This window comes from Mytilus californianus, unplaced genomic scaffold, assembly GCF_021869535.1.
Source record: "Mytilus californianus isolate M0D057914Y unplaced genomic scaffold, xbMytCali1.0.p SCAF_1, whole genome shotgun sequence".
Taxonomy (NCBI): Eukaryota; Metazoa; Mollusca; class Bivalvia; order Mytilida; family Mytilidae; genus Mytilus; species Mytilus californianus.
The window spans coordinates 74,356,294-74,373,224 of NW_026262581.1; the positions used below are offsets into that span (position 1 = coordinate 74,356,294).

Below are 16,931 nucleotides of genomic sequence, written 5' to 3' on the forward strand. Positions count from 1 at the left end.
ATTCAAGCTTGATACTGTCTGAATTTGGATTGTGATAAAATTTTTGACATAATATAGATTTCTAACACAAAATTAATGTGGTCAAAGATCTTACAAATCTATTGCGCAATACTGTGCAATTGAAGATTTCATCTTGAAAACTATTCAAAAATTCAAAATTTTAAAAATTTTGAAAAAAAAATATGAATCCTCTAAAAAAATTGGAATAAAAAATCCCCCCCCCCCCCCCCCCCAAATTTTTGAAACCCCCCTTGGAGCAATAACCCCAAAATTCGATCCCAGCCTTTCCTTTGTAGTGTAATTTCAGAGAGATCCATACACTTAAACACAAGTTATTGTCTGGAAACTAGAAAAATGCTTGTTTTTGGCCCTTTTTTGGCCCCTAATTCCTACATATTTGGGCAATTAACCCCAAACTCAATCCTAGCCTTCCCTTTGTGATATGGAACCTTGTAGTACAATGTCAGAGAGATCCATACACATACAAGTTATTGTCTGGAAACAAGAAAAATGCTTGTTTTTGGCCCCTTTTTGGCCCTTAATTCCTAAACTGTTGGCCCCATAACCCCTAAAATAAATTCCAACCTACTTGTGGTATTTAACATTGTCGTACAATTTCAGAGCAATCGAAATACTTATACACAAGTTATTATCCTGAAACTAGAAAAATGCTTGTTTTGGGCCCCTTTTGGGCCCCTAATTCCTAAACGGTTGGGACCATCATCCCCAAAATCAATCCCAACCTTCCTTTTGTGGTATTGAACCTTCTAAAAAAATTTCATAGAGATCCATTCACCAATGTGTCTTCGGACGATGATGCAGACGACGACGACGCAGACGCAGACGACATCATACCATTATACGATCCCAAAAATTTTTTGGCGGTTGTATAAAAATTATTGCAATGTTTTAATTAATGCAAAAAAATTTCTACATTTTCAGGTTGGCATTTAAAATTTCAGTAGTGATTATCCTTCACAAACATTTTGCAATGACATTAATTAAACTTTCCCATTTTTACCAGTAATCAGTGATTTGCAATAACAAATGCACACATTAATTTCTAAATTTACAGTCACTAAATGTGGTTTAACAAAATACAGAATAGCAGTTTTTAAAACTGTGAAATATTACAAACACAAATATAAATTCAGTCAACAGCAATAAATTACTATAATATAATGTCTATGACTTACTCATCTAAGAACTGTATTATTTTTTGTCTACTTTTGACATAGAATGTATTAGGAATATCTATACTCTCTCCTTCTAATATCTGAAATAAACAAGTAAATAAAGTATAAGATCGCTTTTCAATATAGATCTTTTATAATACGCTAACTGTACTTCAATTAATAGAAATTTAAAATGCTCCATTATTATTGTTTTTTGGTTAATTGAGGTTTGATTTCCATCTCCATCTTGTAATATCTCTATGACAACATGTGACAGCTTCACCTAACACACTGAGCATGTTTAGTATATCATGATGCCAATGTAACAATATTATAATGTTGTTCTTAAGATATCCTTATGAATTATAATCTTAGTATACACCAGGAATTATTGGTTTTTTTTTAGGTATGATATATATCAATATTTTAATGTTAGTACAAGCATGCTTTGTTTGTAAGGCAGGGTTGCTATTTAAGGTCATTGATACTTTACAGATTTGATCCTAAACAAGATTGCTGGTTGAAAAAAAGATTCAAAATGGCCTCTATGTAATTTTTATTTCTAGCAGGCTGCTGATCACACCACACACTTTTCATTTTTTTATTCAAATATTCCACTTTAGTGCTGAAGATCATATATTGCAAAAGATCAAGATCACAATTATTCAAAATTTCAAAGGATAAGATTATAGAAGTTCAAGGGTTGCACTTTACAGAAAAGGGTCATTTATAATTTTGAAAAAGAAAAAAAAATGATAATCTATTAAAAAAAGGTGCACAACTGGTTTGAAACTGTGTTAACAAAAGTTCAGTTATAGTACACATATCTTTTTTATGAAAAAATACAATATCATATTTTGACAGCTTTTTAACTTGATATTTCCTCACAACCCAGTTACCATGTGTGACAATGCTGACAACCATAAGACAACTATGTCCATGCAATGAAAATACAATAACAGTCTAACATGCTAATGGTGACCTAATGATACAATCAGACACCAGTATCTAATAATGTACTCATCTCCAAATATGTAAATATATAGGTTATACAACATGCAATTCAGGGTACAGGTACAGGCGTTAACAAATGGATAGGTCAAAACACAACTTTGTATAACTGTTCATTATTTCATGTAACCATTTAAAAAAGAAATTAAAATACTTTTCATTGAATCAATTAGTTTAATGCCTGGTCATTGTATCATCTTTATAGTTGAATTTAAATCAAGTGACTGTATCTTAAGGTTGTTGATTCCCTCTTGTAAGGAATAAAAATATTTTATATCATGTGATTTAATATTCCAAAGATGATAAAGGAGAAAGCTTGAAATTTTTTTAAAACTTTTTATTTATCATTTCGTCATTACCTTTTTTGACTGCAATTTATAAGGTATGGAAGTTATACAAAAATATGAGTAAAATGAGATGACAGGTATTTGTCAATGAGACAGCAACTCAACAAAATAAAAAAACAAACGAAACCTTCAATAATAATTAGATATCCTTAAACGTTTAAAAATTGCCTTAAATATGACTGTTAAAGTCCCATAATTCAGGAAAAGCAAATCCAAAATTAAAAAAAATAGCATTTTGTAAGCTTTTCATTTTAAGCACGTAAACAAAAGAAAGCATCTAGCAAAATAGGTACAAAATTTAAATGTCATATTTTGTCTCTTGAACTTGACAGGGGAGCAGGTCTAGTATACTGCTTGTAATTCAAAAAATGTGTGAATGCAATTGCAACATTAATCTTATCAAAATACAATTCCTGTGTCAACATATCCCTTTTAAGAATCTGACATCACTTTGTTTTACTTTCAATTGTGAAATCATTTTGGGATCCTCATGTTTTGTTGTAATGATACACTCCTTTACAAATTTGGAGGCAGATATTTCATGGTTGACATAATTATTATTAGAACAGAGAGTAGAACATAATTCTGTCAGATCATTGTAAGCTAACTGTGTTCACAGAATCCGTAATTTAATCCGATTAATTCCACATCAAACCAAGTATCATTAGTCAATGAAGCACTGCTCAAAGAGAGTAACACCACATTCTGCCATTAACTAAAATGCATTGCTTCAAATGCAACACCTTCCCTCTTACCTATTCTTATCAAAAATACAAAATTTCAACACATCATGGCATTTATTCTGAAAATGGTCTATCATAGAGCTAAAAAGAACAATCAAGCTTTTCGTATGTACAATGTACAAAATTTTTCTGATTTTTTTATAGTTTTCCTAAAATTCATACAAAAAATTAATAGCACTTACACTTAAAGACAACACAAAAGGGAATTATAGACAGACATAATAGCTTGATGAAACATTTATTAATACAGAAATTTAACATTTGGGAATAAGGTATTGACTAAGGAAAAAGGCAGCTCTCCCATGAAGCCATATGCTACTAAATATTTTAAGCCAAGCCATAACCATTAGGGGATACAAGCAAATGAGGGAGAGCAAAGCTCTCTAACCTACCCAACGTAGACATTTATCAGTGCGTTCCATAATCTACAAAATCACAACACTTACATACAAGAAGCATTCTATAAATTGCTTTTTTTTAAATTCATGGAAAGGGAAATCATATTAATGCTACTGTACTACAGTGACAAAACAAAGTCCATTAAAAAAGTAACATTTATTCATACTCTTTACTATTCACATAATATAAATCAAATCCTCTTACAATGTATACATTTTAAATCAACTTGGTTTTTTTTCAATGTAGTTGTTTTTTTCTCTAAATTTTCTATCACGAATAAACAGAAGACAAGCTGGACTTGAACACAGTAAGTCTGATTGATTGGTATTACTATTTAATTAATATATTAAAGGCTGACAGAATTAGCTTTTAACATTCAATGATGATGACTATATCAAATATATTATCAGAAAATGTTCCTCTTGAACAACTAGCTATAACCTCATTAAGCAAGTCCTGCAGTGTGATAGTGCAGATATTTGGACTGTGTACTAAGAGAGTATGGAATATATAGAGAGCATATAGTGTAGAGTGCAGATATATTCACCTATCGCATCATATTTTGACAAAATTATGAATAAAAAAGATCGTCATAAAAAGTAAATTCTATGACCATAAAATACCTTAGTAAAATGCAAAATTCCAGATAAATAAAATCAGCACTTTGGGTTTCTTTACTAATATTTTTTTTAATTTTATAGTAAATCAGTATACTAACCTCCATACCATCCATTTCTAACTGTGATTTAATCTTGTAACTTCCCAACAATGGCTCAAAACAAATCAACATCAGATCATTAAACTAAAACACACAACATTTAAAAGTTATATTTAGAATTCATTCAACACGGAAAAATGTTACAATTGATTGGAAACCACTATCCCCAACACAAAACACATGTGCAATATTTTAATTTCAAAGGCATTTGCATTTCTAAAATTCATACCCATCTATGATTTATATTTTGGGTCTATAAAATTCCTTGCAAAGTATTATGGATTTCCTAAGTAATTTCTAACTCTATATATCAGAAATAGTTAAAATTTTAGTGACAATATTAACAAATGTTTCATATAACTTCTTACCAGAAAAAGGAATCTTTCAAGTCTTTCTCCACCACGAGCAGATATCTTAATAATTCGGCCTTCTCGTACAAGTTCTCTAGTGGGACTTATCAAATTCTCACTAGTGTCAATCTTTCTCATAATCTCCAGTAATTTATTAAAACTATCCTACAAAATATTTTTTCAAAATTATATAATCTGCATTTTGCTTATCTTAATGTATTCAGCCTGAATCTTACAGTATAGATTCATTTTGTCAGTACTACACAGTTTTATCATGTAATAAATCCTAATATTGTTTTTTTTTTAAATGACCAATAGAGAAATAGATGTTTTCTTTCCTTCTTAACTTGTCACTCTTAATACTGTTTTATTTTTTAAAATTACCAATAGGAAATGCATGGGTAGTTATTCTTAACTTGTCATGATTTTAAGTATACTTTGTCATATGCAACCCTTAAATAGATTGCTTTTGTCTCTCTTTAGTAGTCTTTGACCTTTACTGATTTCAAATATGATGGTCCAAGATTAGGTTTTTCATTGTGACATTATCTTATATAGTAGATCAGCACTTACTATCTTCTTCATGGCTTCATTAGAATGACATGCTGCCGTGGTAACCAATTCTAGGGCAACTGTAATAAAAATAAGTGACTGTCAAATATTTCCTTGCTTAAACTCAAAAGGATTCAATTTTTGTAACAGTTCCATAATTCATAATTCAAACTATAAGTGACCATGAATTTGTTACTTTGTTGTATCCAAAATCATTTCATTCTATCCTTATTCATGATTGATATTTGATTGTGATTTTGTATCCCCAGATTTTTACTTGTTATGATCAACACAACAGGTACCACTGACTTAGCAGGAACTGTTTACCCTTTAGAACCAAATCATTTCATCCCTGTTTTGTTTTATATTTTTTTTATTTTTAAAAACTGCTAAATCTTTAGTTCTTTGTGTAGTGTTCTGAGGACAATTTTTCTTTTTTTCCTAAAAATGTTTGTTGTTCGTCCTTCTTCTACTTATGATTTTGATCAACCCTTTGGTTTCTTCTTTTTTAAAATCAGAATTAAATAAGCTATAATGCAATACATCTTGAGTCAGTGTCAAGATCAATGAATGTTTTATGAATACTGTAGAGAGTTTAAGACAACTGTTTAGCAAAATAAAACAAATGTTCAGTCAATCAGCATCCTCAAATATTAGTCTTTTCTTTATAACGACCATTGGGCGAGTTTTTGATAGTATTTGTTTCAACACATAGATACCTTGTTGGAGATGAAAGATACGATCTTGTTTGTACATTATGTATTAAGATTTTCTTGTTTTGCATTTTTTCTACCTGTCCAAAGAATAATAGGTATCCTTGCACAAGATAGGAATATCTGCTCCAATTCTTGTTTAAAAAATGGTTGCATTCTTAGAAAGACAGTGACCTTACCTTGAGCATCTTCTCTGTCTGCTGCATCTTCTGGAAGACGTCTGAGATAATCTGTAATATATATGAAGTAACCACAAGATGAAGAACAGTAATTATAGTACACTTATATATTGTCACTTTTCTATGTAAGTCTTTTGTTTATGTTAAAGTTTTCAAGTTTTAGATTTAAAAGGGTTATCGAAAGCTTTTTACAGGACCATAATTGTTTTAAAATAACACTGACTTTTCCTATGAAACTAACTAACTATATTCCAACTGGTAAAGCTAGAATGCTTGCTGAAATGGTTGCAAGCTTAAGTGATCTTGATAGTAAGTTATTTCCCAAACTGAACAGACAACCATTGAAAATAGCATCTCCAAAATTTATTTATAGAAGTCCTTAACTTGTACTTAAATTTGTATGATTCAGACAGAGGCTTTGAAATTTTCATGTGTTTATGTGACATCACAGATAGCACAAAATAAATGCATAAAAACATGAAAATTTCAAGACCTCTGTCTGAATCATACAAATTCAAATACAAGTTAAGGACTTCTATAAATAAATTTTGGAGATGTGACTTGGAATTTATCTAGCACTGTGATACAATACAGATCTGTGAATTGTTTAGGTGCCATTATCCCCAGTTCTGTGAATTGTTTGGTGGCATTGTTAGTTGTTACTAGAGATCACTGAATATTTATGTGGCATAATGTTACTAGAGATCACTGAATATATATGTGGCATTGTTACTAGAGATCACTGAATATTTATGTGGCATAATGTTACTAGAGATCACTGAATATATATGTGGCATTGTTACTAGAGATCACTGAATATATATGTGGCATAATGTTACTAGAGATCACTGAATATATATGTGGCATAATGTTACTAGAGATCACTGAATATATATGTGGCATTGTTACTAGAGATCACTGAATATTTATGTGGCATAATGTTACTAGAGATCACTGAATATATATGTGGCATTGTTACTAGAGATCACTGAATATATATGTGGCATAATGTTACTAGAGATCACTGAATATATATGTGGCATAATGTTACTAGAGATCACTGAATATATATGTGGCATTGTTACTAGAGATCACTGAATACACTGAATATATATGTGGCATTGTTACTAGAGATCACTGAATATATATGTGGCATAATGTTACTAGAGATCACTGAATATATATGTGGCATAATGTTACTAGAGATCACTGAATATTTATGTGGCATAATGTTACTAGAGATCACTGAATATTTATGTGGCATAATGTTACTAGAGATCACTGAATATTTATGTGGCATAATGTTACTAGAGATCACTGAATATTTATGTGGCATTGTTACTAGAGATCACTGAATATTTATGTGGCATAATGTTACTAGAGATCACTGAATATTTATGTGGCATTGTTACTAGAAATCACTGAATATTTATGTGGCATTGTTACTAGAGATCACTGAATATATATGTGGCATAATGTTACTAGAGATCACTGAATATTTATGTGGCATAATGTTACTAGAGATCACTGAATATTTATGTGGCATTGTTACTAGAGATCACTGAATATTTATGTGGCATTGTTACTAGAGATCACTGAATATTTATGTGGCATAATGTTACTAGAGATCACTGAATATTTATGTGGCATAATGTTACTAGAGATCACTGAATATTTATGTGGCATTGTTACTAGAGATCACTGAATATTTATGTGGCATAATGTTACTAGAGATCACTGAATATTTATGTGGCATAATGTTACTAGAGATCACTGAATATTTATGTGGCATAATGTTACTAGAGATCACTGAATATTTATGTGGCATAATGTTACTAGAGATCACTGAATATTTATGTGGCATTGTTACTAGAGATCACTGAATATTTATGTGGCATAATGTTACTAGAGATCACTGAATATTTATGTGGCATAATGTTACTAGAGATCACTGAATATTTATGTGGCATAATGTTACTAGAGATCACTGAATATTTATGTGGCATAATCACCAAAGATATATCAATTACTTCAGTGGCATGATCACCAAGACATCTATGGATTGTTGTATGTCATTAATTGTCACAAGAGAACAATGAGATGTATCTATGATTTTATTACCACAGATTTATAAATAACTTGATAGATTTACACCTAGAGATATGTGAAATTTTGATGGTATTATCACAAGAGCCCTGTGAATTATCAATTTATTGAAAATATGCAAATGAAAATATATCATTTAATATTTAACAGTAGTTCTGCTAACCTGATGTTATAATATCAAAGGACAAACAACAGACCACTTTATAATTTTCCTCATGAGACACCGTGTTCAAAAGTTATTTCTTAAGTGCTTTTATTGTAATCTAGATAATAAACTATTAAAGTACATTATAAATTTTCAAGAAATTCTGATTATCAGTAATTAATTATTTTTTTCATCAACCTACTGGAGTCATAAATAAATAAAAAGGATTCATATAAAATTCTATTGTAAAAACTATCTGAATTATAGAAAAACATGAAGCCCCCGATCAAGTTCAGTGTAATTTTTTTCTGGACATTGTAAAGCTGGATTTCATAATGGTTTTATAAGAAAGCAACCAAAGTAATATAAAAAAAAATTTACCGGCCCAATGTAAAATCCTTGAAAATTAATCATAGGTTACATTGGATTCTTATTGAACTCTTAAGGACACTTTGAAAATTCATATTTTGCAAAAAGTAGTCAGCATGTATTTAACAAAACTGTTAAAACTTTGGAGATGAAATCCTGTCAACATCAATGATTCATATACTCTATCTATGAATTTTTTTTTTTAAAGGAGTTGTTTCTCTGTAAAAAAATAGGTTCCTTGAATCCTTTCAAAAGGTATCATATATATAATATTCACTCTAAGTTGTATTTAGAGAATAGAGCAACTTTTCAATTTGTTCACTTTTAAACATTTTTGTTATACATGTATAATGTAATGTTTTGGGTATTATATGTACTATTTAAGTCATTTATAGTGTTAATTATGGATAATTTTTTTTGAATACATTAAAAAAATAGATATAATATTTACACTGACTTAGGTCTATCATACTGTTTCAACATGATAAAATCATTAAATTTAAAAAATGTTTAAGTTAACCACAGATAGCAAATAGTTACATATATGTTATTTACATATTTCACCATCAATAATTCAGATATCTATAAATTATTATACCTTTGAGCAACATTTCATAACGAGGAATTCTCTGAACTGGTCCTAACATATGATGCTGAAGTGTTAAACTACCACATTCAGGGGTCATCTAAAATAAAGGTCAAATATATGTAGCAAATGACTTGTAGCGTATAACTACTACAAGTACTAAGTAAACAGATAAATGATACATTTTAAGATCACTGTGAACAGCTCCCCTCACATGTATGACTTTGATATATTATAGGCACTTCTCCTTGCATGTATGACTTATACAAAATCAATTTTATCAAGATGTATAAAAGTGTTTAACTGGAACCACACAATAATGATTTTTTCATCCAATTTGTTACTTTCAAAGACATGAGTGATGTCCAATAACAATTCCCATTCCTCTCTCTCTTGACTAGTACCTGCTGAGATCAGGTTTACATTTAATGAAACCATGTATGTCTACCAACTTCTCAAATCCCATGGGGGATTGTATGCACTGGAGAACCAAATGCATCATTTATACATGCCATAAATGTTTTATATTTTATATGGTTTTGAATGAATATATATATATATGCTCAAATGTCTTTTTAATTCCTTCTAAGTTTTATATAATGGAGGATTTGAATAGAAAATAAGGTCAACACCTCTCATTTGGTAAATCAATATAAATCAGGAAAGTTGCAGGTCTGAGAAACTGTCTACAATTCACAATTGGTAGTAATTTGAATAGTTCAAGGATTTCTAACTGGATGCAATCATACAGTAGTTATGAATTGTAGACCTAATGCTACACTTAATCATAGTCTATCAAGACTAATTGTGATCAAAGTGATCAGTTTGTGTATGGACTTGTCTAAGATTGATTTGCTAACAAAATCAATTTCAGTTTTCATGCCTAAATATTGACCTTAAGATAAACCTCAAACATGACCAAACTGCAAAACTCATGTCTGAAACTACTACAAGTAAAATATCATGCAAGTATCAAGGAAAAGTCATAAAATATCATGTAATGGGATCAAGGAACAGTCAATACAATATTATGTGAGCCTCAAGGAACAGTCATAAAATATCATGTGACCTCAGCATTAAAGAACAGCCGTAAAATATTATTTGACCTCAGCATTAAAGAACAGTCATAAAATATCATTTGACATTCAGCATCAAGGAACAGTCATAAAATATTGTATAAAAAATTCTAAGTTATCTATCATCCAAAGTGCTGAAATACCACATCAAAAGGATATCATAAATATACAAAACATACTATACAACATGTATCATGTGAAGATACAATGACCCTTCAAAACATATACAAAAATACTACATTAAATCGTTTTCTTACGTAATATCAAGCATATACATCCTGATGGCTTTGAAGATATATTATTTAAACGGGTTTATTTAATTATTTGAAGGTCAAGTCTTTACCTTTTACTTCCTGAGAGCAAAATTTTGATTTTTGAAAACTCAATAAAGAATAACAAAAAGTGTAAATCATCAAAAAAGGATGATACAAACAATTAAATGACTAGAATGTAAAATTCAGACAATTTTAGTATAGATAGCAATTGAAAAATTTTCTGAACAAAATAATGCAAAACCTTGATGATGTACATTAATATCCAGATGAATTATCTGCAAAAGTTCTCTTAATTGGACAAATAAAAAAAATAATAATAAAATGGGGAATGTTTCCATGGGACAGATGATGGCCCTGCTTGCACATAACTTTATAAAGGGACATAACTCCAGAAAGGTCAAAGTGACGCTACCCAAATTCACACTTGATCTGAGTTTTGTGGTAGTTAGCATTGTGTATAAGTTACATAATATTTGGTTGAGGCAAACTTAAGTTAGAGAGCGGAAACTATAAATTCAGCAATTTTTCCATTTGTAAAGGGACATAACTCTAGAACGGTCAAAGTGACGCCACCAAAATTCACATTTGATCTGTGTTTTGTGGTAAAAAGCATTGTGTATAAGATTCATAACATTTGGTTGAGGCAAACTTAAGTTAGAGAACTGAAACGAAAAATTCAGCAATCATTCCATTTGAAAAGGAGCATAACTCAGAGGGACAAGAGTAACACTTAATGCCCCCTGCGCTACGGATGGGGGCATAATAACTCCTGGACAAATATGAGTTAAAGGAGATCTGCTTTAAGGTCATTGAGACAGTAACTTTTAAAGCACATCTCAATTTAGAGGTCACCATTTTCAGCATTTGAGATCAGCCACCTTGTTCTATTATTCTGATGTACATATTTTTTTTAGTATAAGACAAGTGAAACTGCGAGCTACTGCTCACTGATGATACCCCCAGCCCAAATACTTGACGTTAAAAAGGAAGTTGTTGAGTGATGAATCTGAAAACGCATCACACGGTATAGCTGACTTATATAAACACTAAACCAAATTTCAGAAATCCTTGAAATGTAGTTTCTGAGAAAAATGTGACGAAAATTTTCAACTTGGATGTGTTGTGTAAAATGATGTTAGTGTTCGGTAAACAGGAAGTTGTTGAGTGATCAATCTGAAAACGCATCACACGGTATAGCTGACTTATATAAACCCTGAAACCAAATTACAGAAATCCTTGTTTTGTAGTTCCTGAGAAAGATGTGACGAAAAATTTTCATGGGACGGATGGACGGACTGACGGACTGACAGACTGACGGATGGATGGATGGATGGACAGACAGACAGACAGACAGAGGTAAAACAGTATACCCCCACTTTTTTAAAGCGGGGGTATAATAAGATGAACTGAATACAATCATATTTCCATGAAAATAATAATACATTGTTCTTCTAAGATTTGTGTTTATGTTTAAAACATTTGACATCCACAGTATATAATATTAGCAACATATCCAAGATAGTATCACTAATAATTGCTTGGCTGGATGCAGAGAATATTGTTTGTTTTAAAACACAGGTTGTTATAATGGTTTAAAATTTACCTGTATTTCTTTTACTATTGATGCAAACTTGGGTGACTTTTCTGACCACACTGTTATCAAATTCATAGCATTATCAAAATTCTTTACATATTCTGTGTACATTTTCAGCAGTGGGGCATACTGTTTCATCATGTCACCAATTTTAGATTCAGGAGACCTGAGAAAATATAAGGAAAAGTATCAATTAAATTCTGTAAACATACATTACATAGATACATGTATTTTCCTTTACATTTCGTGCTTTTAAATAATCATGATAACAGACAATGCTGTACGTGATTTGTTTTTCTTAATTTTTTTTAATGTTGTTAATCTTTCCATATCACAGTATATTCTAGTGTGACACATCCTTAAAGATTAATATTGGCATAATTTTTCCAGTCACAAAATTCAAGTATATAAATTGCTAGAAATAGTGAGTTAGTTTCAAGTATTAGTTATATAATTATCCTCAGTCCATATCACCTTTTTAAATGTGTATAATTCTTGTTTTGTTCAATTTCTTCAGTATGTCTCTAATACTGGATATGAGGGATTTACACAAAAAATAACTGGTTTCTTATTTTGATTGGAAGTGCAGTGCATGGATATATGTATTTGTCTCTTTAGACTTTTCACTAAATATTTCAAGCTTGTTTGCAAAATTTTGAATTATCTCCCCTGTAAATTTGACACTATACATCTCTTGTGAATGAGATCTTTAAGAAAAATGAAAAGAAAATGTGTATGTCTTTGTGTTATTAAATACATCTTTTTATTTATTTTTCTTAGATCATTTTCACGAATACCTACTGTGTGATTCTTTAAAAATGAGTGGTACTTCATTAAAATTTGCTACCATAAAATTAAAATCCATTACTGCCTTATCGGTGTGGTGGTGAAAAATAAAGTTATGGTATCAAATTCAACATACAATGTTACATTTTCATTATCATAAGATCATCTTTTAAAATTTAAATACAATTTTGTGTATCTATCTGTCTCCATCATTGTTGTCAAAATGAATCACTAACATGAGAATTCTAAGCAAAGTATTATACATTAAGTCAAGTTATGATAAATATATGTTTTTGTTGTCACCCCTGATATGCACTTTATGCAACTTCTGCAATCAATTTTAAACATAATAAATTTTTACTTTTTTTCTTGTGTATAACATCTTCTTTTCTGCAAATAGCGTAATTATTACATCACATAATCCTTGGTTTATTGGTTCAAAGGGAAAATAAATTCCTAAAAATTCTACTTATGCAACAGTTATAGGAGGAAAATTGTTTTTACAAGTAACTGAAACTAGGCTTAGGAAACAAGTCATATTTACTAAACTCTTAAAAGTGTAATAAGTGTGTAACTGCAGAGTCTCTGCAAAAATAGGAATCAAATGTATATCAATTTGTCGAAAACCACTAAATTGGGAGAAAAGGGATTGGAAGTGAAAAGCATGAAAAATCAATCTCATAAAATCTATCACAAACACATTGCTTACCACTCTTCAACACGTTCTTTAATCTGAGGTAATAAGAAATCATTATGGAACTGATAAATACTCTGTACATTAGAGAACATCTGAGGTATAACTCCATCCGGAAGAAAATTGTGGATCTTGTTTTCTTGTAAAACACGAAACTGAAATGTCTGAAAAAGTCAATCATCTTTTAAATAACATTGTCAAATTCTCACAAACATGATAATATGTGCCCCGCATGCCCATCTAGATACTAATATGAATAGTAAAAATGTTGCAAAAATTCAATGTTTGAAGTAAATAAATCATATATTTGATATATGTCATTAAAAGGACTATCTATACATGTAGTCGTTTATAATTGTCAATATAGTTTTCAGGGTTATTTCAATGGAATTTGAAAAAAAATACTAGTAACCCTCAATACATTAAGTTATATTTGGTCTAAGAACAATTCAGTTTGGTATAACAAAATTTTTTCACAAAACCATGAATTTCGTGTAAATAGTTTTGAATCTTTTTAGTACTTTGCATTACTGAATAATGTTAACAATTAATAACAATGGATTTCCTTTGGCAATTGGTAATTAGTTGAATCTTACTAGGAGGTTAACAAACATCTGTCCTGAGAATTAGGGCAGGGTTAAGTATCGAAAGGCATCAGTAATATGCTTGAAATATTAGCTGCTGGACATAAGGAAACAATCAATCTAACAATCTTATTAAACACATTAACCAGAAATAAAAATAAGAATATTTGTCAACTGTACACCATGCCCCCACGCACACTAACACATTTCCATATGCAGTGAACCACTTAATCAGGGTCAAAACCCAAATTTGACATACATTTAAATAGACCAATCTCAAGTTCTTTTTTATGAATGAGTTACACTGGTTGACCTGAGGTTATTTGGTGTAAATGAAATCATTTAAGAATCAGTTCTCACTATGACGAAATAACATAACCATTGTGACATAGGAAATGGTCGGGAAAATAAAAAAATTTGAAAGTCTATAGTTACTTAATAATGAACATAATGTACTATGTTTCAAATTGATGGAACCACCAATTACCTTGAACCAAATCTTTAACCTACCTTGAACCAAAACTTTAACCTGATATGGGATGGAAAAAAGGACAGATGGACAACATACAAGACAGACACACAGAACACATATTGCCCTTCTACTAATTGCTAGAAGGGGCCTAAAAAATCAAAACCTAAAATGGCTGTATAATAAAATTGACAATGGAAACGTGGAAACGTGGAAAGTGTCAAAGAGACAACAACCGGATCAAAGAGCAGAAAACAGCCCAAGGCCACCAATGGGTCTTCAACACAGCGAGAAAATCCGGCACTCAGAGGCGGTTTTCAGCTGGCCCCTAGACAATAATGTATTCTAGTTCAGCGAAAATGAAAAAATAGAAAATGGAAAATGGAAAAAAGTTTTCAATAAAATTGAGAATGGAAATGGGGAATGCGTCAAAGAGACAACAACCCAACCAAAGAACTGAAAACAGCCGAAGGCCACCAATGGGTCTTCAACACAGCAAGAAAATCCCGCGACCGGAGGCGGGCTTCAGCTGGCCCCTAAACAATAATGTATACTGGTTCAGCAAAAACCTATTTTTTTTTATTCAAAAGCCAAAGAAAAATAACATATTTGTAAATAAAGTTGGATAAACTAAAGCATACCCCTTAGACAAAGTTTTTTGAAATGGATCCAAGCACTTAAACTACTTACATTTTTTTTATGTTTTTCAGATATTTTAATGAAAAGAGATGAAGCACCTCACTACAAGTTTATTTTTGAAAGATACCACTAGTGTTTTAGACATCAAGTGTTTCTAAACCTCAAGTTTTTTAATTAAATGAAAATCTTCATTTAATTAAGTATCTAATAAAAAATAAACTTAATTTTATACCTAACTGATCTCTTTTACAGTTGTTTATACTATATCTGTCTTGTTTCAGACTAAGCAAGAAATAGTAATTGATTTGAACTTATCTGTAATTTGTAGTTTCTCTTTCAATGATTCTACTTCCTAATAATTGTAGAGAGCAAGGACTCATTTTTTCTTTCTTTTTTTTTTAAATTTCATATGTTACCCAAAGAAACACACTTATAAAAAAAATTGCAAATAATAAGAAAAATGCAATTAAAATTTTTCATCAGCTCGCCTTAGCGGCCTCACTTGATATTCATGCTGATTAAGTCAGTTTCAAAAACAAAAACATCATTACTCTATATGAATCTCTAAAATATGGTAAACATGGGGGGTATACCATCTAAAAATTCTCATCTGAAAAGCTACAAGTGAAATAAACCTTCTCTTAAAAGGGCAAAATTCAGCACACTTCTTCAGACTCCAGACTAATGACAAAATAACCTTTTGAATTTTTACCAATCAAGATCATAACAAGTTATTTAAAAACTTTAACCTTCAAGCACTAAAATAGTTTTAAAGTAAAAGCTGGATTTAAATAACTTAAACTTAATTTTACCAAAGTTTTGAGTTCATTAGCCGATAACTTTTTAAAAGTTGTATAATAATTAACAGACTTTAAACCATTTACATGTACAAGAAATTATGCAGTTACATGTGAGCCAGTTCTCACAATAAGGAAGTTCTAAAAATTGACTGACTATCTGTCCATAAATGTGTTAAACATACACAGCATTTAACAAGACAATAGTATTTGCTAAGGTTGAAAATTGTAGAGAAAAAAAACGTTAAAAAAACAGAGAGGACTGCAAAAAATCTGTCATGAGTTTTGATATGGGATGGGTTTTATGAATTATAAAATCCAGTACCTTTCATTAAATGTGAAAAAATGTCTTTTTATATTTAACAACCAAATGATGACCATGTCTAATCTGTGTAAGGATTGTTCTAAATAAAAACAACACAGGGAAAAAACAACAAGAAAACATCCAAGTAAAACCAAATTATTTTTAGATATTTCAATCTCAAGATTATTTCTTAACATTATAAGGATATATGTAATATAAAGGTTGGGAAAACAAGTAGGTTTGCTGTGAAAATTAACTTTTAAAACAAGTAGTGTTGCATACATCAAAAGGAAATGTATTTCTTGAGGGAATTTCGTTAA

The 16,931-nt window shown here is 30.3% G+C and overlaps 1 protein-coding gene across 4 annotated transcripts in view; it reads right to left on the reverse strand.

Moving 5' to 3' along the window:
• The window catches only part of LOC127723931 (FYVE, RhoGEF and PH domain-containing protein 4-like), a 74,888-nt gene that overhangs the window by 13,804 nt on the left and 44,153 nt on the right, over positions 1 to 16,931 (reverse strand). For 3 of the 4 annotated variants that reach the window (XM_052230651.1, XM_052230673.1, XM_052230666.1), the window contains 9 exons: positions 13,834 to 13,982; positions 12,348 to 12,504; positions 9,406 to 9,493; positions 6,188 to 6,238; positions 5,317 to 5,375; positions 4,762 to 4,908; positions 4,394 to 4,477; positions 3,669 to 3,701; positions 1,197 to 1,276 (listed from right to left, as the gene is read on the reverse strand). In XM_052230651.1, the coding sequence (XP_052086611.1) occupies positions 1,197 to 1,276; positions 3,669 to 3,701; positions 4,394 to 4,477; positions 4,762 to 4,908; positions 5,317 to 5,375; positions 6,188 to 6,238; positions 9,406 to 9,493; positions 12,348 to 12,504; positions 13,834 to 13,982 (848 nt within the window). The remainder of the gene's footprint in view (positions 1 to 1,196; positions 1,277 to 3,668; positions 3,702 to 4,393; positions 4,478 to 4,761; positions 4,909 to 5,316; positions 5,376 to 6,187; positions 6,239 to 9,405; positions 9,494 to 12,347; positions 12,505 to 13,833; positions 13,983 to 16,931) is intronic. The other variant, XM_052230659.1, reaches the window with a different exon arrangement.